Source organism: Salvelinus fontinalis, chromosome 1, assembly GCF_029448725.1.
Source record: "Salvelinus fontinalis isolate EN_2023a chromosome 1, ASM2944872v1, whole genome shotgun sequence".
Classification (NCBI taxonomy): domain Eukaryota; kingdom Metazoa; phylum Chordata; class Actinopteri; order Salmoniformes; family Salmonidae; genus Salvelinus; species Salvelinus fontinalis.
In genome coordinates, this window is record NC_074665.1 from 71050316 (window position 1) to 71066561 (window position 16246).

At 45.7% G+C, this 16246-nt stretch overlaps 1 protein-coding gene across 5 annotated transcripts in view; it reads right to left on the reverse strand.

Moving 5' to 3' along the window:
• The window catches only part of rnf213b (ring finger protein 213b), a 75825-nt gene that overhangs the window by 46541 nt on the left and 13038 nt on the right, over positions 1-16246 (reverse strand). For all 5 annotated transcript variants that reach the window (XM_055931900.1, XM_055931918.1, XM_055931909.1 and 2 more), the window contains 15 exons: positions 16043-16195; positions 14564-15911; positions 14282-14466; positions 13977-14135; positions 10023-13856; positions 9775-9911; positions 9576-9674; positions 8972-9090; positions 8563-8865; positions 2303-2438; positions 1846-2034; positions 1033-1166; positions 733-902; positions 351-554; positions 9-196 (listed from right to left, as the gene is read on the reverse strand). In XM_055931900.1, coding sequence (XP_055787875.1) covers positions 9-196; positions 351-554; positions 733-902; positions 1033-1166; positions 1846-2034; positions 2303-2438; positions 8563-8865; positions 8972-9090; positions 9576-9674; positions 9775-9911; positions 10023-13856; positions 13977-14135; positions 14282-14466; positions 14564-15911; positions 16043-16195 — 7358 coding nt within the window. The remainder of the gene's footprint in view (positions 1-8; positions 197-350; positions 555-732; positions 903-1032; positions 1167-1845; positions 2035-2302; positions 2439-8562; positions 8866-8971; positions 9091-9575; positions 9675-9774; positions 9912-10022; positions 13857-13976; positions 14136-14281; positions 14467-14563; positions 15912-16042; positions 16196-16246) is intronic.

A 16246-nucleotide genomic window follows, 5' to 3' on the forward strand; every position in this document is an offset into this window, starting at 1 on the left:
GAATGTACCTGATAGAGTCCAGGTGCTGGAGACAGCCAGGGTTGCAGAGGGAGCTGTACTTCTCACCGAATGCTCTATCCAGACATGGCTGTAGGAGCTCCACTCTGCGTAAGAGGGACTCACACTCTGTCAGGGACGTCACAGTCTGCAGCCTGGTCCTCTCCACACAAATTCCAAGAGCCAAAATGTCCTCCAGCTGCCACAAAAAAGATTGTCATCATGCTTTCTTTTTTACTCCAGGTCGTAACATAATTCTTTGAGTGTTGTTCCTTGTGACCAGGAAAAACTTCCAGCCCTAGTTAAACTCTTAACTCTGGACCTTATTTATGGTGTAATTGATGTGATCTCACCATGTCTGTGGGCTTTGTGTGTGAGGCCTGCTGTAGAATGTCTGGAGCCAGCTGGGGCTGCAGCAACAGGATATGGGACAGAGTGTCCAGTCTGGGAGCATAGTGTCTAGCTGCAGCCATCACCCAGGCAGGGGACAGATCAGGGTTCATGGTCATGGAACGCTGGAGTTCAGACACACAGCCCAGCGCCGCTCTGGTGAACACCTGTGTACGGGAACAGGGGTAACCAACTTGAGAAAATATAATGGCAACACTTATGAATGATTATTCATAGTTCATAAATCGTTCATTAATTGCCAGTTGTTAATGTTCCCAATATCTTTTTACTAGACTGTTTGAAAATGTGACGTGAAATGGTATCTCAAGATTCACACAGTCGCACCCTCAGCTCATCTTCAGATTTGATCTTGAAGGAAAGCAGCAGGAAGTCACGCAGGAATCGTTTGTCCAAGTCCAGGTGCTCCTGGTCTGAGAGTTTCCCTATAAGGCTACCCAGCTTGCTACTGGTGGCAGTGCTCACAAACTGGACAATCCTCTGGGTGCTGTCATCCTCTGTGAGTGAGATTCAGTTAGTTAGACAATACACTCATAGCATAATATAATGTATTTAATTCTAGATAGTCTCAATACGGACACATGATTTGGGACATAGATAAACCAGGTAACAAAGGTTGCCACTCACCTGGTATAAACTCTGATTCCTCCCACAGGCTTTGGAAGTGCATTCTCATGAGCCAACTGAAGGGGGCAGCACAGGGGTGTTCCTCACCACCCAACAGTAAGTAATGTTGCACCAAGACCTCCTGGTCAGACCCACTAGAGAGGAAAAGGGAAATAGAATTATACAACTATATATATCAGTCAGGTATTTCATTTAGTTAATTTCTTAAATTGAAATCAAAAAGGTTATTGGAGCCTCCCGGGTGGCGCAGTGGTCTAGGGCACTGCATCGCAGTGCTAACTGCGCCACCAGAGTCTCTGGGTTCGCGCCCAGGCTCTGTCGCAGCCGGCCGCGACCGGGAGGTCCGTGGGGCGACGCACAATTGGCATAGCGTCGTCCGGGGTAGGGAGGGTTTGGCCGGTAGGGATATCCTTGTCTCATCGAGCTCCAGCGACTCCTGTGGCGGGCCGGGCGCAGTGCGAGCCAACCAAGGGGGCCAGGTACACGGTGTTTCCTCCGACACATTGGTGCGGCTGGCTTCCGGGTTGGAGGCGCGCTGTGTTAAGAAGCAGTACGGCTGGTTGGGTTGTGCTTCGGAGGACGCATGGCTTTCGACCTTCGTCTCTCCCGAGCCCGTAGGGGAGTTGTAGCGATGAGACAAGGTAGTAATTACTAGCGATTGGATACCACGAAAATTGGGGAGAAAATGGGATAAAAAAAAAAAAAAAAAAAAAGGTTATTGGAACTACTCATAGTGACATTTATACAGACAGATCTCAGCAAGTACAAAACAATTGCTCTTCAGGGACAATACCAATTTACTGAACTGGATACCTGGAGTTTTGTGGTGGTGTAAGGTCCAGAATCTGTCTGTCTGCCAGAATGTCCAACCAAAGCTGTATGAGGGCCTGACTGAGGCCAGCAGAGATCAGCAGGTCCAAGTTTGCATCCCTGTCCAGAACCTCCACCATATAGGCCAGGACTGGAGTCAGGGTGGACTGCAGACAGCGCCATAGGGTGTGTCTTACAGTGAAGGAATACACAGAGAGAACATATCAGACCCAGGAAGAAATACTAAGGAAAGCATCTTCTTATATCAACTATATATGAACAGCGCACATCAGACCCAGGAAGAAATACTAGAGTTGATATAGGAAGATACCTATCTTCTATCCAAGACAATTGTTATAGTTCATGGTCGGTCATATAAGATGGTGTTGGTGTTCGACTACCTTAGAGTTCTACTTTAAATTGCTCTACTTCTAAAGTGTTGTACCAGGTGTTCTACTACCTTAGAGTGCCCCCCTCCTGTAGAGCCTGGCGTTTCTTGGCTTCTCTGTTCACCCACTCTCCTGGATTGTGAACCAGCTCCTCCCTCTGTACCAGGGTCCCTGCCAGTCTACCCAGCAACACGTTCTGGAAAAGAGCTGTAGGGCACATGAAACAGTATTACCTAAGGGACAGATCGGGGGGGAAAAAATGCACAACCCTCCCCAAAGCCCCCCCAACAGTTTGACAACCCTTCTCTACTTTGAACTCCCCCCCCCCTGGTTTACATTCACTCTTCAGCTCGTATTTTCCTTATAAACACCGGCTTGACTTACGTTTGATATTACCCTAATAAAGTTTAGAAACGTTTGTGAAGGTATGGTGTGGTTATTATTAAGCTTTAGTTACTGCAGGCCTATGATATGAAGGCAGTGCGCACCGGCACTCCAACTGACTCCGACTTGTGGTGAGTAAGACTGTAACAATATAATGCTTATCTTTATACAAAATATACTGATCGAAAATTTTCGAATTACCCTCCTGAATGTCTATATCTGTATAGCAGATGCAGTAGCCTGTCTCTCTGGGGTTAGGCCTAAAATTCTCTTCCATTATTTATTTATATATATATACTGTTGAAGTTGGAAGTTTACATACACTTAGGTTGGAGTCATAAAAACTCGTTTTTCAACCACCCCACAAATTTATTGTCAACAAACTATAGTTTTGGCAAGTCGGTTAGGACGTATACTTTGCATAACACAAGTCATTTTTCCAACAATTGTTTACAGACAGATTATTTCACATATAATTCACTATCACAATTCCAGTGGGTCAGAAGTTTACATACACTAAGTTGACTATGCCTTTAAACAGCTTGGAAAATTCCAGAAAATGATGTCATGGCTTTAGAAGCTTCTGATAGGCTAATTGACATAATTGACATCCTTTGAGTCAATTGGAGGTGTACTTGTGGATGTATTTCAAGGCCTACCTTCAAACTCAGTGCCTCTTTGCTTGACATCATGGGAAAATCAAACGAAATCATTAGACCTCAGAAAAATAATTGTAGACCTCCGCAAGTCTGGTTCATCCTTGGGAGCAATTTCCAAATGCCTGAAGGTACCACGTTGATCAGTACAAACAATAGTACGCGAGTATAAACACCATGAGACCACGCAGCCGTCATACCGCTCAGGAAGGAGACTCATTCTGTCTCCTGGAGATGAACGTACTTTGGTGCGAAAAGTGCAAATCAATCCCAGAACAACAGCAAAGGACCTTGTGAAGATGCTGGAGGAAACGGGTACAAAAGTATCTATATCCACAGTAAAACGAGCCCTATATCGACATAACCTGAAAGGCCGCTCAGCAAGGAAGTAGCCAATGCTCCAAAACCGCCATAAAAAAAACGGACCACGGTTTGCAACTGCATATGGGGACAAAGATCATACCTTTTGGAGAAATGTCCTCTGGTCTGATGAAACAAAAATAGAACTGTTTGGCCATAATGACCATCGTTATGTTTGGAGGAAAAAGTGGGAGGCTTGCAAGCCCAAAGAACACCATCCCAACCGTGAAGCACGGGGGTGGCAGCATCATGTTGTGGGGGTGCTTTGCTGCAGGAGGGACTAGTGCACTTCACAAAATAGGTGGCCTCATGAGGAAGAAAAATTATGTGGAAATATTGAAGCAACATCTCAACACATCAGTCAGGAAGTTAAAGCTTGGTCGCAAATGTGTCTTCCAAATGGACAATAACCCCAAGCATACTTCCAAAGTTGTGGCAAAATGGCTTAAGGACAACAAAGTCAAGGTATTGCCGTGGCCATCACAAAGCCCTGACCTCACTTCTATAGAAAATGTGTGGGCAGAACTGAAAAAGCATGTGCGAGCAAGGAGGCCTACAAACTTGACTCAGTTACACCAGCTCTGTTGGGTGAATTTTGTCCCATTCCTCTTAACATTATTGTGGGAAGCTTGTGGAAGGCTACCTGAAACATTTGACCCAAGTTAAACAATTTAAAGAATTTTTACTAGGATTAAAATGTCAGGAATTGCACAAAACTGAGTTGAAATGTATTTGGCTAAGGTGTATGTAAACTTCCGAATTCAACTGTAAATAGAAGTGGTGCAACGGACCGTAGTGATCCGTACGGATCACCCCGCACGGTTCGGCACGCATGTGAACCGCGGATCAATTGCAAAGTTTAACCATCATAGTGTGAAAGTTTTACTGCCACTATTACTTTTTAAAGTAATAATTCCCTAAATCTTGATGCAGAGGTGCAATGAAAAGATAAAGACAAGACAGATGCGTGCTGTGGTTTACTCTGAAGCCTGAAGGTTTATTTTATTATTATATATATTTTTTCAAGCAGGTGTGTATGTGTGTGTGTACTGTTCACGTGAACGGGGAATGTTGAATCCCAACGAATCAATCCTGGATGCTTGCATTGCAAAGGAGAAAAAAGAGCAGTGATGGGTAGCTGAAGAACTGGAAAAGCCTCCCGCTTCATTTATGAAACATGTATGGGAGCATTTTGGCTTCCCTGTCAAATATGATGGAAGAAGGGTGGTGGACAACACCATTACGGTGTGTAGGCATTGTGCCACAACAAAGCCGTATGATCATGGAAATACATGTTTAAAGCGTCATCACCCTGGTGTGTCAAAGACGGGAGCCAACTCAGCAAAGCGACAACAACTTCTCACCGTGGCATTTAAGCAGCCCTTTGCTGCAGAATCAGACCGGACTAAAGCCATCACCAAATCTATTGGGACGTTTATCGCTGCAGACATGAGGCCATACTCTGTTGCCCTCACCACAGACGGGTGGACCTCCAAGGCAATGGAAAGCTACGTGACTGTGACTGGTCATTACAACAGAGGAGTGGAAGATGCAAAGTCCGGTGCTACAGACACGCCTCTCTATAAGATTCACAAAGGCACAAATCTGGCGCAGGTACTCCTAGGAGCAGTAGCAGAGTGGAAGCTAGAGGCCCAATAGCAATATCCCAATCACCACAGATAATGCCAAGTAAATGCAGTGATAGAAGCTGGACTGGGGCCACAGATGGCTTGCTTTGCACATGTGATCAATTTAGCATCCCAAAGGGGAATCTCAGTGAACCAGATGGTCCGCCTCCTTGGGAGGATCAGGAAGGCGGTTGCCTTTTTCCACCAATGCACAACAGCCGCTCACGTGCTTAAGACCAAGAAAGAAATGCTACAGCTACCGACCCACAAGCTCAGACACGATGTCACAACAAGTTAGCACTCCAACATGTCATAAGTGGAGTTACATCTAGAGCAGCAGGCAGCTGTATACTCTGCACTGACAGACAATGCACTGACAGACAAGACCCTGAAAAATAAAGACATTGTCACCTTGTCTGATGATGACTTGAAAGTGGCAGAGGAGGTCCTCCAGGTGCTCAAACCCCTCAAACATTTACAACCCTATTGAGCACTGAAACTGTCTGTGTCCATGATCCTACATCTGAAAACAAGGATTCTACAATCCATGGCCCCAAGTGAGGAAGACCGCGCCATCACTAATGTACAGGACTACCTTCGTAGATCTACTGCACTGGATCCAAGGTTCAAGTCCCTGTCTCACCTAGACCCTGCCCTACGCCGGAGGACATGGAGTGATCTCACCACTGACATTGTGGCCACATTTGTGGCCTGCTGGAGGTCATTTTGCAGGGCTCTGGCAGTGCTCCTCCTTGAACAAAGGCGGAGGTAGCGGTCCTGCTGCTGGGTTGTTGCCCTCCTATGGCCTCCTCATCTCCTGATGTACTGGCCTGTCTCCTGGTAGCGCCTCCATGCTCTGGACACTACGCTGTCAGACACAGCAAACCTTCTTGCCACAGCTCGCATTGATGTGCCATCCTGGATGAGCTGCACTACCTGAGCCACTTGAGTGGGTTGTAGACTCCGTCTCATGCTACCACTAGAGTGAAAGCACCGCCAGCATTCAGAATTGACCAAAACATCAGCCAGGAAGCATAGGAACTGAGAAGTGGTCTGTGGTCACCACCAGCAGAACCACTCCTTTATTGGGGGTGTCTTGCTAATTGCCTATAATTTCCACCTTTTGTCTATTCCATTTGCACAACAGCATGTAACATTTATTGTCAATCCGTGATGCTTCCTAAGTGGACAGTTTGATTTCACAGAAGTGTGATTGACTTGGAGTTACATTGTGTTGTTTAAGTGTTCCCTTTATTTTTTTGAGCAGTGTATAATTAGTTAGTTTAATAAATCAAGTCATTTTTTTCTGCAGGGTCAAGCCACAGAGCCGACAGCAGCAGACCTGAGGCATCTCCTCCTCAAAATAATTTGGCCATGAAGGAGCTTTTCGGGGAGACCTTTGCGAGCAAGGACACAGGCAAGACGTTTGCCAACAGTATCAAAGAGGAGGTGGCATCCTACAAGGCAGCAAGCGGCATTCCAGTGGATGGTGATCCACTGGCATGGTGGAAAAGCAATGAGTGTAAATACCCTCACATTGCCATGACGGCAAGACGCAACCTGGCTGTGCCTGGCACTTCAGCTCCTAGCGAGAGGGTGTTCTCCACGGCAGGAGACATAGTGACTGCAAAGAGGTCTACCCTCTCCCCAGACAATGTAGACATCCTCATCTCTTTTGAAAAATTATTTGAATTTATAAGCTCAGGTCTGCTTTGCTTTCTTTTTTTATGATGTGGACACTGATGTGCACTGATGTGGACACTGATGTGCAGGCTATTTTTTATTTCACTATTGTTCAAAGGAAGAAGGTATCATGCCTCATATTGCAATTGAATTTAACAATTGAGTATTGAATATTTTATCTTTATTTTATTTAAACATTGAAAAGTTCCTTGCTTTAAGTGTTCTTTAAGTAATACATGGAAAGCAAAGTTATTTTTGTCTCCCTTTTTTTCTGATCCGTTATACACACTACCAGTCAAAAGTTTGTTCACACCTACTCAGGTGGGTTTCTTTATTTTTACTATTTTCTACATTGTAGAATAATAGTGAAGACAACAAAACAAAGGGTGGCTACTTTGACGAATCTCAAATATAAAATATATTTTGATTTGTTTAACACTTTTTTGGTTACTACATGATTCCATATGTGTTATTTAATAGTTTGTGTTCACTATTCTACAATGTAGAAAATAGTAAAAATAAAGAAAAACCCTTGAATGAATAGGTGTGTCCAAACTTTTGACTGGTACTATATATATAATTTTTATTAAAATATGAATGAATATCATACAGTAGACACCTAAGCCTATAGGCCTTTACATGCAATGGCCTGATACATTTAGTGCTCAAATCTCTGCCAGCTGAACCGTGAGGTGGACAATAATTGTTTTAGGAAAGTACCCTCCCACAAAATAGGCTGTAAAGTTTTGCATACGCTACACATAAAGACTCTGGCAAGTGCGCAAGTCCAGTGTCACTTTGATTATGCCTGCACATCATGGTTCACCAGCAGCCCCAAACATCTAAAGAATAACCTACCAACCAAACAAGCTTATAAGAATTGTACTTAAACTCCTCCCCTCATACTCTGTAGGTTGAGCATTTTTTTGTCTCTATCTCTAATGTGTCTGCATTTATGTAATTGTATATGTATTCATGTAAATAATAGGGACCACAATGGAAATAAGTCCCCAAATGTATTGTGCAATCCCTGTCACTTTTTTGTGTATATATGTATTTTTTAAACTCGCAAATAAAATCAATCGATCCAAAATGTGCAGCGGCCAATTGATGAATGGAAAAAGACATCTGTTACAAAACACCAACAAGTTGAATGAGATGCATTTTCTGTTTGTCAAGATTGACAGTCTATTTATTGTGGTGTTGAAAACGCAAACCATGATACTGAAGTGCCCGAAGTTGGTATGCTTTGTTTATTGGTTGTGTGGTGCATTGGCACAGAAAACTGTTGGTGGAAATTTGTTGCATATATTATATATAATTATAAATATGACATCAAAATGTTGGAAATCTGATTTCCCCCTAGCTGATCATTGTCTGCAGCCCGCTCTGATTGTAGTGTAATGAAACAGGCAGGGAGAGTTAGCTTGGTCGGCGAACCCTCAACCTTACCTTCTGGCCCATAGTCCTGTGTGGCATCGACAGTGGCATCGACTGTTTCCCACTGTGTTTGTATACTTTAGTAACATGATGGCTGTATGTGAGAATCACATCAAAAACAGCAATAAAGAGCAATAAGGTTCAAGAGCAGTAGAATAATGTCAAGGACTGTCTATTTACCTCCCATCTCTCCGTGTTTCTCTCCAAGAAGCCCCAGCAGTATGTTCATGCGCTGCATGCTCCTGGAGGTCATGTCATTGGGGTCTCTCAGCAAACCCACTGCTTTCTGAACGCAGGACCTCACCAGGGATAAACTGTGCAGGTGTGCCGTCTCTGCTTGGGCATTAACAGACTCACTGGTCTCTATACCTGACTGTGCAGGTGGGACAAGCTTGCTGATTGGCATTCCGCAGAAAACTGACAAGTTCAAGCTCATGTCTTCTGTGTCCCTGAGGTGATCAATGTGCACTGAAAGCCAGACACCTGGAAACAAAACAAACCATAAACACACAAATATTAATGGATATATGCAATAGTCAACAGCACATCGCTGTACATTAGCCTTGCCAGACTGGAAACTGTAACTCACCTCCTTGGAAGCCAATGTACTGAGATCCTCCACTCTGAATGCGGGACAGCTTGGTGATGAAGACCACATAACAGGACTGATCTGACTCCAGTGTTATCAGGTAGTTCAGAGTGCAGTACCTGGACACACAGTGTGATAAGGTTAGTTTCACTGAGGGATTGCAACTCTATCTATTTAGCACTGGATTGACCCACTATTTTTAACCACATAGATTAACTTTTAAACAAATATTATAATTTGCCAATTTTGTTTAAAGGAGCAACAGTATATGAAATGTTTTTGCATTGTAATTTCAGAAAATGTCCATAATATGTCTACATTAATAGTGGAATGATAGTGTTACAAAAACAAATGCCCCAAAAATGATTTGGCCCACACAAAATTGCATTCTAAAGGTGCAGCCTTCTTATTGGACCGTCTCTTGTTGTCAAGTTGACTGGGGCCAGCAAAGGGCAAGCGTCCAAGAGTTGTGTTGAAGGCAGGCTGTGTTCTTGCAATTTACCTAATTTCCACAAGAGGCCAGCATTTAACATAGTATTGGTCATAGTGTTAAAAGATTTCTAATTGAGAACATCTCTAACAAAATCAGATACAAAAAAAGTACTTTGCTGATGCTATCAGCTCGTCGCTGCAGTGAGAGTCATCTATGTCCATCTGAACGGCCAGAATACGGATGCACGGACCAGCATCTTGTAGGAAGGCGCTAAAGCAGTCAAGGAGAGAGAATGTGAGAGTGATGAAAACAGCTAGAGAGAAAAACCTAAGTGCATAACTTGTGGTGTTAAGATATAGTGGTGTTTTACCGTATCTTGCTGCAGAAGGACACCTCTGTGTCAAATTGGTGAAGAGACAGCAGGAGGAAAGTTTGGGTGTGCAGGCCCAGAGCGTGAGCCAACCCTCGCACGTCAGATTTGGTGAGCAAACTGGAGAATGTGGTGACCTTACAAAATGGAAGAATAAACAGTGTTGGTGAAGTAAACTGGTACTATAAACTGTACTGATATTATTTGGGTTCACAAGTTCACAACTAATTTTATGTTACTCTACTTACTTCAATAAACTTGCTGGAGTTCTCTGATGACAAGTGGCTCTTCATGAAGTCCCTTAGTGAGTGATTATGCTGATGATGAAAGTACATCTTCTGAAGTCTCTCTTTCTCCTGATTTCCGAGGTCTGTGTACTTCAGTCTTAGAACTGAGTCAGGTGTGGCACAATTCAACAGGTAACCCTTGGCTGATTCAAAGACCTCTTCCTCATCTGTCCCTTTAGACTGACTGTTTCCCGTCTCCACATAATCTTTGTCCGCATCCATTGCCATGTAATCATCATCTACTTCGCTATTGGTAGGTGTGCATGCCGGTTCTCCATCTTGATCATCTACCACCTCCATGAGAACATCATCCTCAGCCTCATCCATTGAAATGTTCTTCTCTTCATCATCAGCATCCATATCCATTACACAAGGATCAGCCCCTTCTTTCTGTCTGTACTCACCTGTCTCATTTGCTTCCACATCCCCCAGAGGCTCATTTCCTTCATCCTTGTGTTGCTGATCCACAGCCTGATCCCTCTGATGCTCCCTACTCTCCAGGGCCTGCAAGAGAGCACTGGCACAGGCATCCCCATGGAAACCAACAAAAACATCAGACAGTTGGAAATCTTCTGACACCGCAGTGCCAGAGAAGTCCTGCACCCACTCTTTGAGTTTGGCCAGAACCCTGTGCTGCCAGGGAGTCAGGTCTGTGCTTCTGTCCACCCTGTGTTTTTCCAGCCTGTTGATAAGTGGCACTGGGAATTGTGTGTAGACCTTCATCTGGTCCTCTATCACCACCAGCCTGAAGTCCCTGTGGACACGACACTTTACCCTGTGGGACCCCAGCCCCAAATCCACATACTGCTGCCCACTCAGATATACATAGTACTGGTTCAAGGCATCGTACAGGCTCTCGTAGAGGTTCTGTAGGTTCAGAAGGATGACAGTACGGCCTGTTTCCATGCAGGTCTTCACCCGGTTCACATTTCGGCATATCTGGGCATATTCCTGATCCTTGGGAAAGCCTGAGCCAAACACAATCTCAGGGGATGCATAGTCTGCCATGGCAAAGACTTGCTGCTGAAGGATATGGAGGGCTGCATTGTTGGTGGTTAGAAGAAGGAGGTACCGGCTTTCTTGGTTGTTGTCTCGGGCAAGATTTTGTCCAACCATTTGCAGAGTACTTGGTCTGGGAACGTCTCTGAGGTTCTGGGAGACATCTTGGAAGAAATTGACAGGATCAAAGTCTTCAGGTTGTCCACTGAAGTTACGCAAGATGGCTTCTGCCAACTCTCTGTCGTTTGGTTCTTTTTCTGAACATTTGACTGTGGCAAAAAGCATTTTCACCAGACTGTAATAGTCTCTGAGACCAAAGAACTGGTTCTTTGCTGTCTCTTTACAAATATTCAAAAAGGCCTTCGCTAACAGCGGAAAGAGGTGTTTGATTTTCAGAAGAATTGGGATGGAGGATGAGCAGATCCCTTTGGCTGTTTCCACCAGCTCATCCTCACTCGGATCCCACCGAGACACAAAGATCCCCCTGTTCATCTTTGCCGGGTCCAGAGCCCAGTTTGAGATCCCAACAAACCCAACCTTCATGTATGGGTCTGGCCTGTCATTGTCAATGCAGCCATCCTCCAAGAGGGGATGAAGGGTCTTCAAGGGCATCTGTGGGGAGTCTTCTGCTAACCCAATCTCATCCAGCACCACCACTGACACATACTCATCCATGTTTTTGTCTTTCTGGAATCGGGCACAGTTCCTGAAAGTTCCAATGATGCCCTCAGGGCTGGAGTGAGGACTGCACTGGAAGGAGACCATGTGCACCTGCTTGAGCTTCTGGAAGAGGCTACAGTGGGACGCTTGGCCCTGCATGGCGTCCGCCACCACAGTCTTGGCCAGGGACTTAGAGCTCCCTGGTTTGCCAACCAGAAAGAGTGGAATCCTGAGCTCAATGCAGACCACCATGAGGAACACGTTCTCTTTGAGCGCTATGTTCTTGGCCACTGTCTCCCCTGTCTCTATGTTCTCGAGGAAGAAGTCTTGACATGACGTAATCACCTGCTGCAGTGATTCTGGGGTGTTCAGCGGTTCTGGGAAGTGTTGACTGATAGCTGATAAGTACTGCTTCTTTGAAACCAGAGATGGGTAGTAGCACACTCCCACTGCAAGTGCCAGGCACTTTAAAGTCCTCTGAACGCTGGAATCATTGGAATCAGGGAACAGGTCGTTGCTATGGTGGTAAAACCATACTAGCACCTTTATGGACCTCTCCACGTCTCTCAGACTCACAAAACTGCACTCGTTCTTTCGATTACGCATGTAACTTTGAGAGGCTGCCAACACATCTGATATTACATTGCCATACGCAGCAGGCAAATCATGATCCTTGGCTTGCTTCTGGACAATTTGTCTGATGTAGGAGAGCTCAGTGGAATTGCTCAACTGGCCAAAGTCCCAGACCAAAGGAGCCATGCTAGGAGGCAGTGGATGGACCCGGTACACTAGCTGCCTCAAAGGGACTTTGCCAAGACAGTCTTTTGTTTCTCCTGCCTTAACTCTGTATCCCAACCCAGCACGTTCCAAGCGTTCCACCATTTCAGGAGAGTGCCTCCGATAAGGGTTGCAGGCAGCGATTATCTTTAGGCCAGTATTCTCCTTCAGGGGCTGTCCTTGCACAGTTCTGTCACACAGAACTTCTTTTATAGCAAATATGGATTCCGTGGTGTTGGCTTCGTCGAAAAACAAAACAGTGTCCAGTTTGTGTGTTTTCAGGTTGATATCTGCCTGTCTCTCTGCCTCCCTCACCTTTCTGTAGATCATCTCAGCTGTGGTTCCTCCATGCACTTTTATCAGCTTCATGTTTTCTACCTCTCTGTCTTCCCTCTGGAGATCACAGAGGAAACGGACCAATCGGGTCTTCCCACAGCCGGTCTCTCCCATGATGATGACGGGGATTCCACAACGGAACCTCATGTGAATGGCTAGCATCTTCATCACGTTATCAGCAGTGAGCTCATAGGTCGGGTCTGGATCAAATGTCCCCTTCATCATCCCTTTCTTGGCACCAACAACACGTGAAATCCTCTTGATCTTGTCTGCTCTGGGCAAACCGTCAAAGTCTTCAGTGAGCGAGATCCCTTGCCGCTGAAGGCCCTGTAGAAGTTCATGAGTCATCACATCTCCCATCAACACTGCATGGCTCTGAGGATCAACTGCATTGAGAGTGTTTCCGCCAGGACTTCTCATCACATGAAAGCCCAGGAATGACATTGAGAAGTGGTCCGCATTGAAGAAAATGTATGGATGAGACTCGCGTTCCCACCGCTTACGAATGGTCAAACGGGCCAGAAGGTCATCTCCTTGGTTGTCATCAAGGAGCAGAGAGGGACTCTGGTCAGAAGTGTCCATAGACGGTGAAGCAAAATCCCGTGCCATCCGGATCATGAATTTCACGATGAAGCCCTTGAAACCCCGCAGGTGTTCAGCAAGGAAGTCTGGGTCACAGAAAACTGACTTCTCACAGTCTTTCAACTGCAAATTTAGGAACCAGGTGAAGTTTTTGAGCTCAGCCCATGACGGATCTTTCAATCCACAGTTTGCCAGAAGGTGATGTAGACAGTCAATAGGATCCCCCTCTCTGGATCCTTCCCGGTAATAAAATGGATCCAGGTTCTCATTTCTGTTGAATCGTTTCAGGAACTGATAAGGCCTCTGAATCCCTCCACTGGCAAACTCCTGCTCATCCATCAGTGGGTCCAAGGTTCTCCGGTTTGTCAACAACAACTTCTTTACCTCCTTCGGTGGTCTGCATTGGATGGTAGGTAGAATGTCAAGAAGTCCAACTCGCATCTATGGAAAAAACAAGATCACATTACATATATGAGGAAGGATAGAAACAGATGAGACCCACGAAAATCATATTCCAAAAGAGGTCTGGGTAATATTAATAGCAATAGTCGTGAGCACTACCTCCTTAGTGTGTGATTGGTTCTGAAGGGTTGGGTATGGTCTCAGAACCTCAACTGCTATCAGATGAGCTACATTTCTTCTCCAAAGCATTCCCTTGTTGTCACTCAAACATCCCAGAACCAGTAAGTGGAACAGGAACTCTTCTAGACCGGCATTAACCTGAAATTCAACAGAATCGGCTTCATTGATTCTCTGCAAAGTATTACCATGATTTTATGTGCACAAATAGTGACAGTTTGATGCATCCTTATACATAATCATTACACAGAAAAGAGACAGCTGTAGACCTCCACCTGTAGACCTACCGCAGCAGTGTCAATGTGAAGCAGCACAGGGTCCTGCTCTCTCAACAGTGCCAGTCTCTCTGACAGGGTATGTATGAATGAGTCTAGATCAACCCGTGGCTCTATCAGTCTGATCCTAACATGCTGGGCCTTGGTTGAAGTCTGCGGGAACTTCTCAAACAGTCGGTCCACATAAAGGGATTTCCCTATTGCAAAAAATAACAGAACACTATATAGTATAAGGTAAATATTTTTATAAAACAAGTACATTCTTGTAACACATATTACAATAATTTTCCTTACCAACTGCAGGGCGAGTGGACGAGACAACCCAGACGGACAGTTTGTCTGGATAGATGAGTGAGACAGAGCTGTGTTGGAACGGAACAGTAAAGTGGTGACGGAGATATCTTCTGGCATTCTCTGCAGTGATGCCCACTCCTGCCTGTACTTTGTGGTTGCTGAAGAAAGAGGGCACGTATCTGTGCTGGTGCATCACTGGGCTGGTCATCACCAGGCGGTAATGGGGGCCCGCACTTCTCTCCAGGTCCTCGAATAGCTCCCCAACGGCCACACTGACGTCGTACCCCAGCAGGCCTGGGTTGACCAGGGTGTAGATCTTCTGCTGGCTCCCTACGGCACCATCGCCCCGGCCCAGGGCTCGACTGAGGAAGATCTCCACCTGTTCCTCTGTGGTGTCCTCTCTGCAGACCAGAACTTCATCAGTGGACGGCAGAGGCTGCTCTGGGCTCTCCATGTAGAAGGACAGAGTGGTGCTCAGGACCTCTGTGGCTGGGCAGAGGACGAGGTTGGGCTTCCCTTCTTGGAGTGCAGGAGGCAGCTTCCTCTTGACCTCCTGTTGGTTCCTTTCTGAGAGGCAGGAGAGGAAGCGAGCCAGAGTAGCGATGTCTACATACTGTATGAGGTACTTTGGCATGTCCTCTTTAAATCGCCTCCACAGGTCCTCCAGACCTTCCTCAGTCTCCTCCTCCATTGCATCACTCTGGGCCATAGATGAGAGTTCTTTTACCTCATCTTCCTCAGTATCTGAGAACTCAATCATATCCCCCACTTCTTCAACATTGCTCTCGATATTTTCGTCATTGTACCACCATCTTTTGTCAACGTTGTGCCCAATTGATCTAAAGTCCATAAAATGTCCAGAATCATCTTCATCATCCTCTTCCCACACTGCTGGATTGCCAGATAGTGACAACACCTCTGTTACCGTGGCGAAGGCCTCTCTGACATCATTCAGCGTGCACCCAGCCTTAATGGGAGACAGCAGGTGCCACACCTGTTGAGGAACACAGGCCTGCCTCTCACACACGCTGTAGATCCACCTGCACAGGTAAACCACCTGCTCAGATGTGTAGTGGTTCAGCATGTGGAATTGGGAACGTTTCTCGCTGATGAAAGCACACCATTCTTTATGGCAGGTCTCCATGGAGCGACACAGAGACTGGAGATGTTCTGTCACCTCCCCACTGTACACCATCTCTTTACCCCGCAGGGAGGAGAACGTGACCCGGATGCATGGCTGCTTCTCCTGGCTACACTGTACCTGGGCTCGACACTCCCGGAAAAGCATGTTGCCAGTAGACTGCATTTGGAGGAGGATACAGCCCAGTCTCTGAACTCCCTCAAACACCTAGCGACAGGGAGTTTAAATATTTCATTAACTTTTCAGACCAGAAAACAAATCCGTCATGTTGCTATTGTTATGTTCTTGTTGTGATACAGTAGGGCTCAATGGTAAAGGCATCATTGAAATCAACTGACCTGCGTGAACCTGTTGACATGCTCCTTGCCATGCTCTCCTTTGGATGACATGAGCATCAGCTTATTCTGCAGCTCCAGTAGCTCCTCCAGGTTATAGCTCTTCACCTCATGGTCCTTCCTCACTCTGACCACCAGGAGGCTCTGCAGACATCTCTACAAACAGGAAGAAGAAGACGTGTATTTCATGGTTCCTTGTTGATTGAT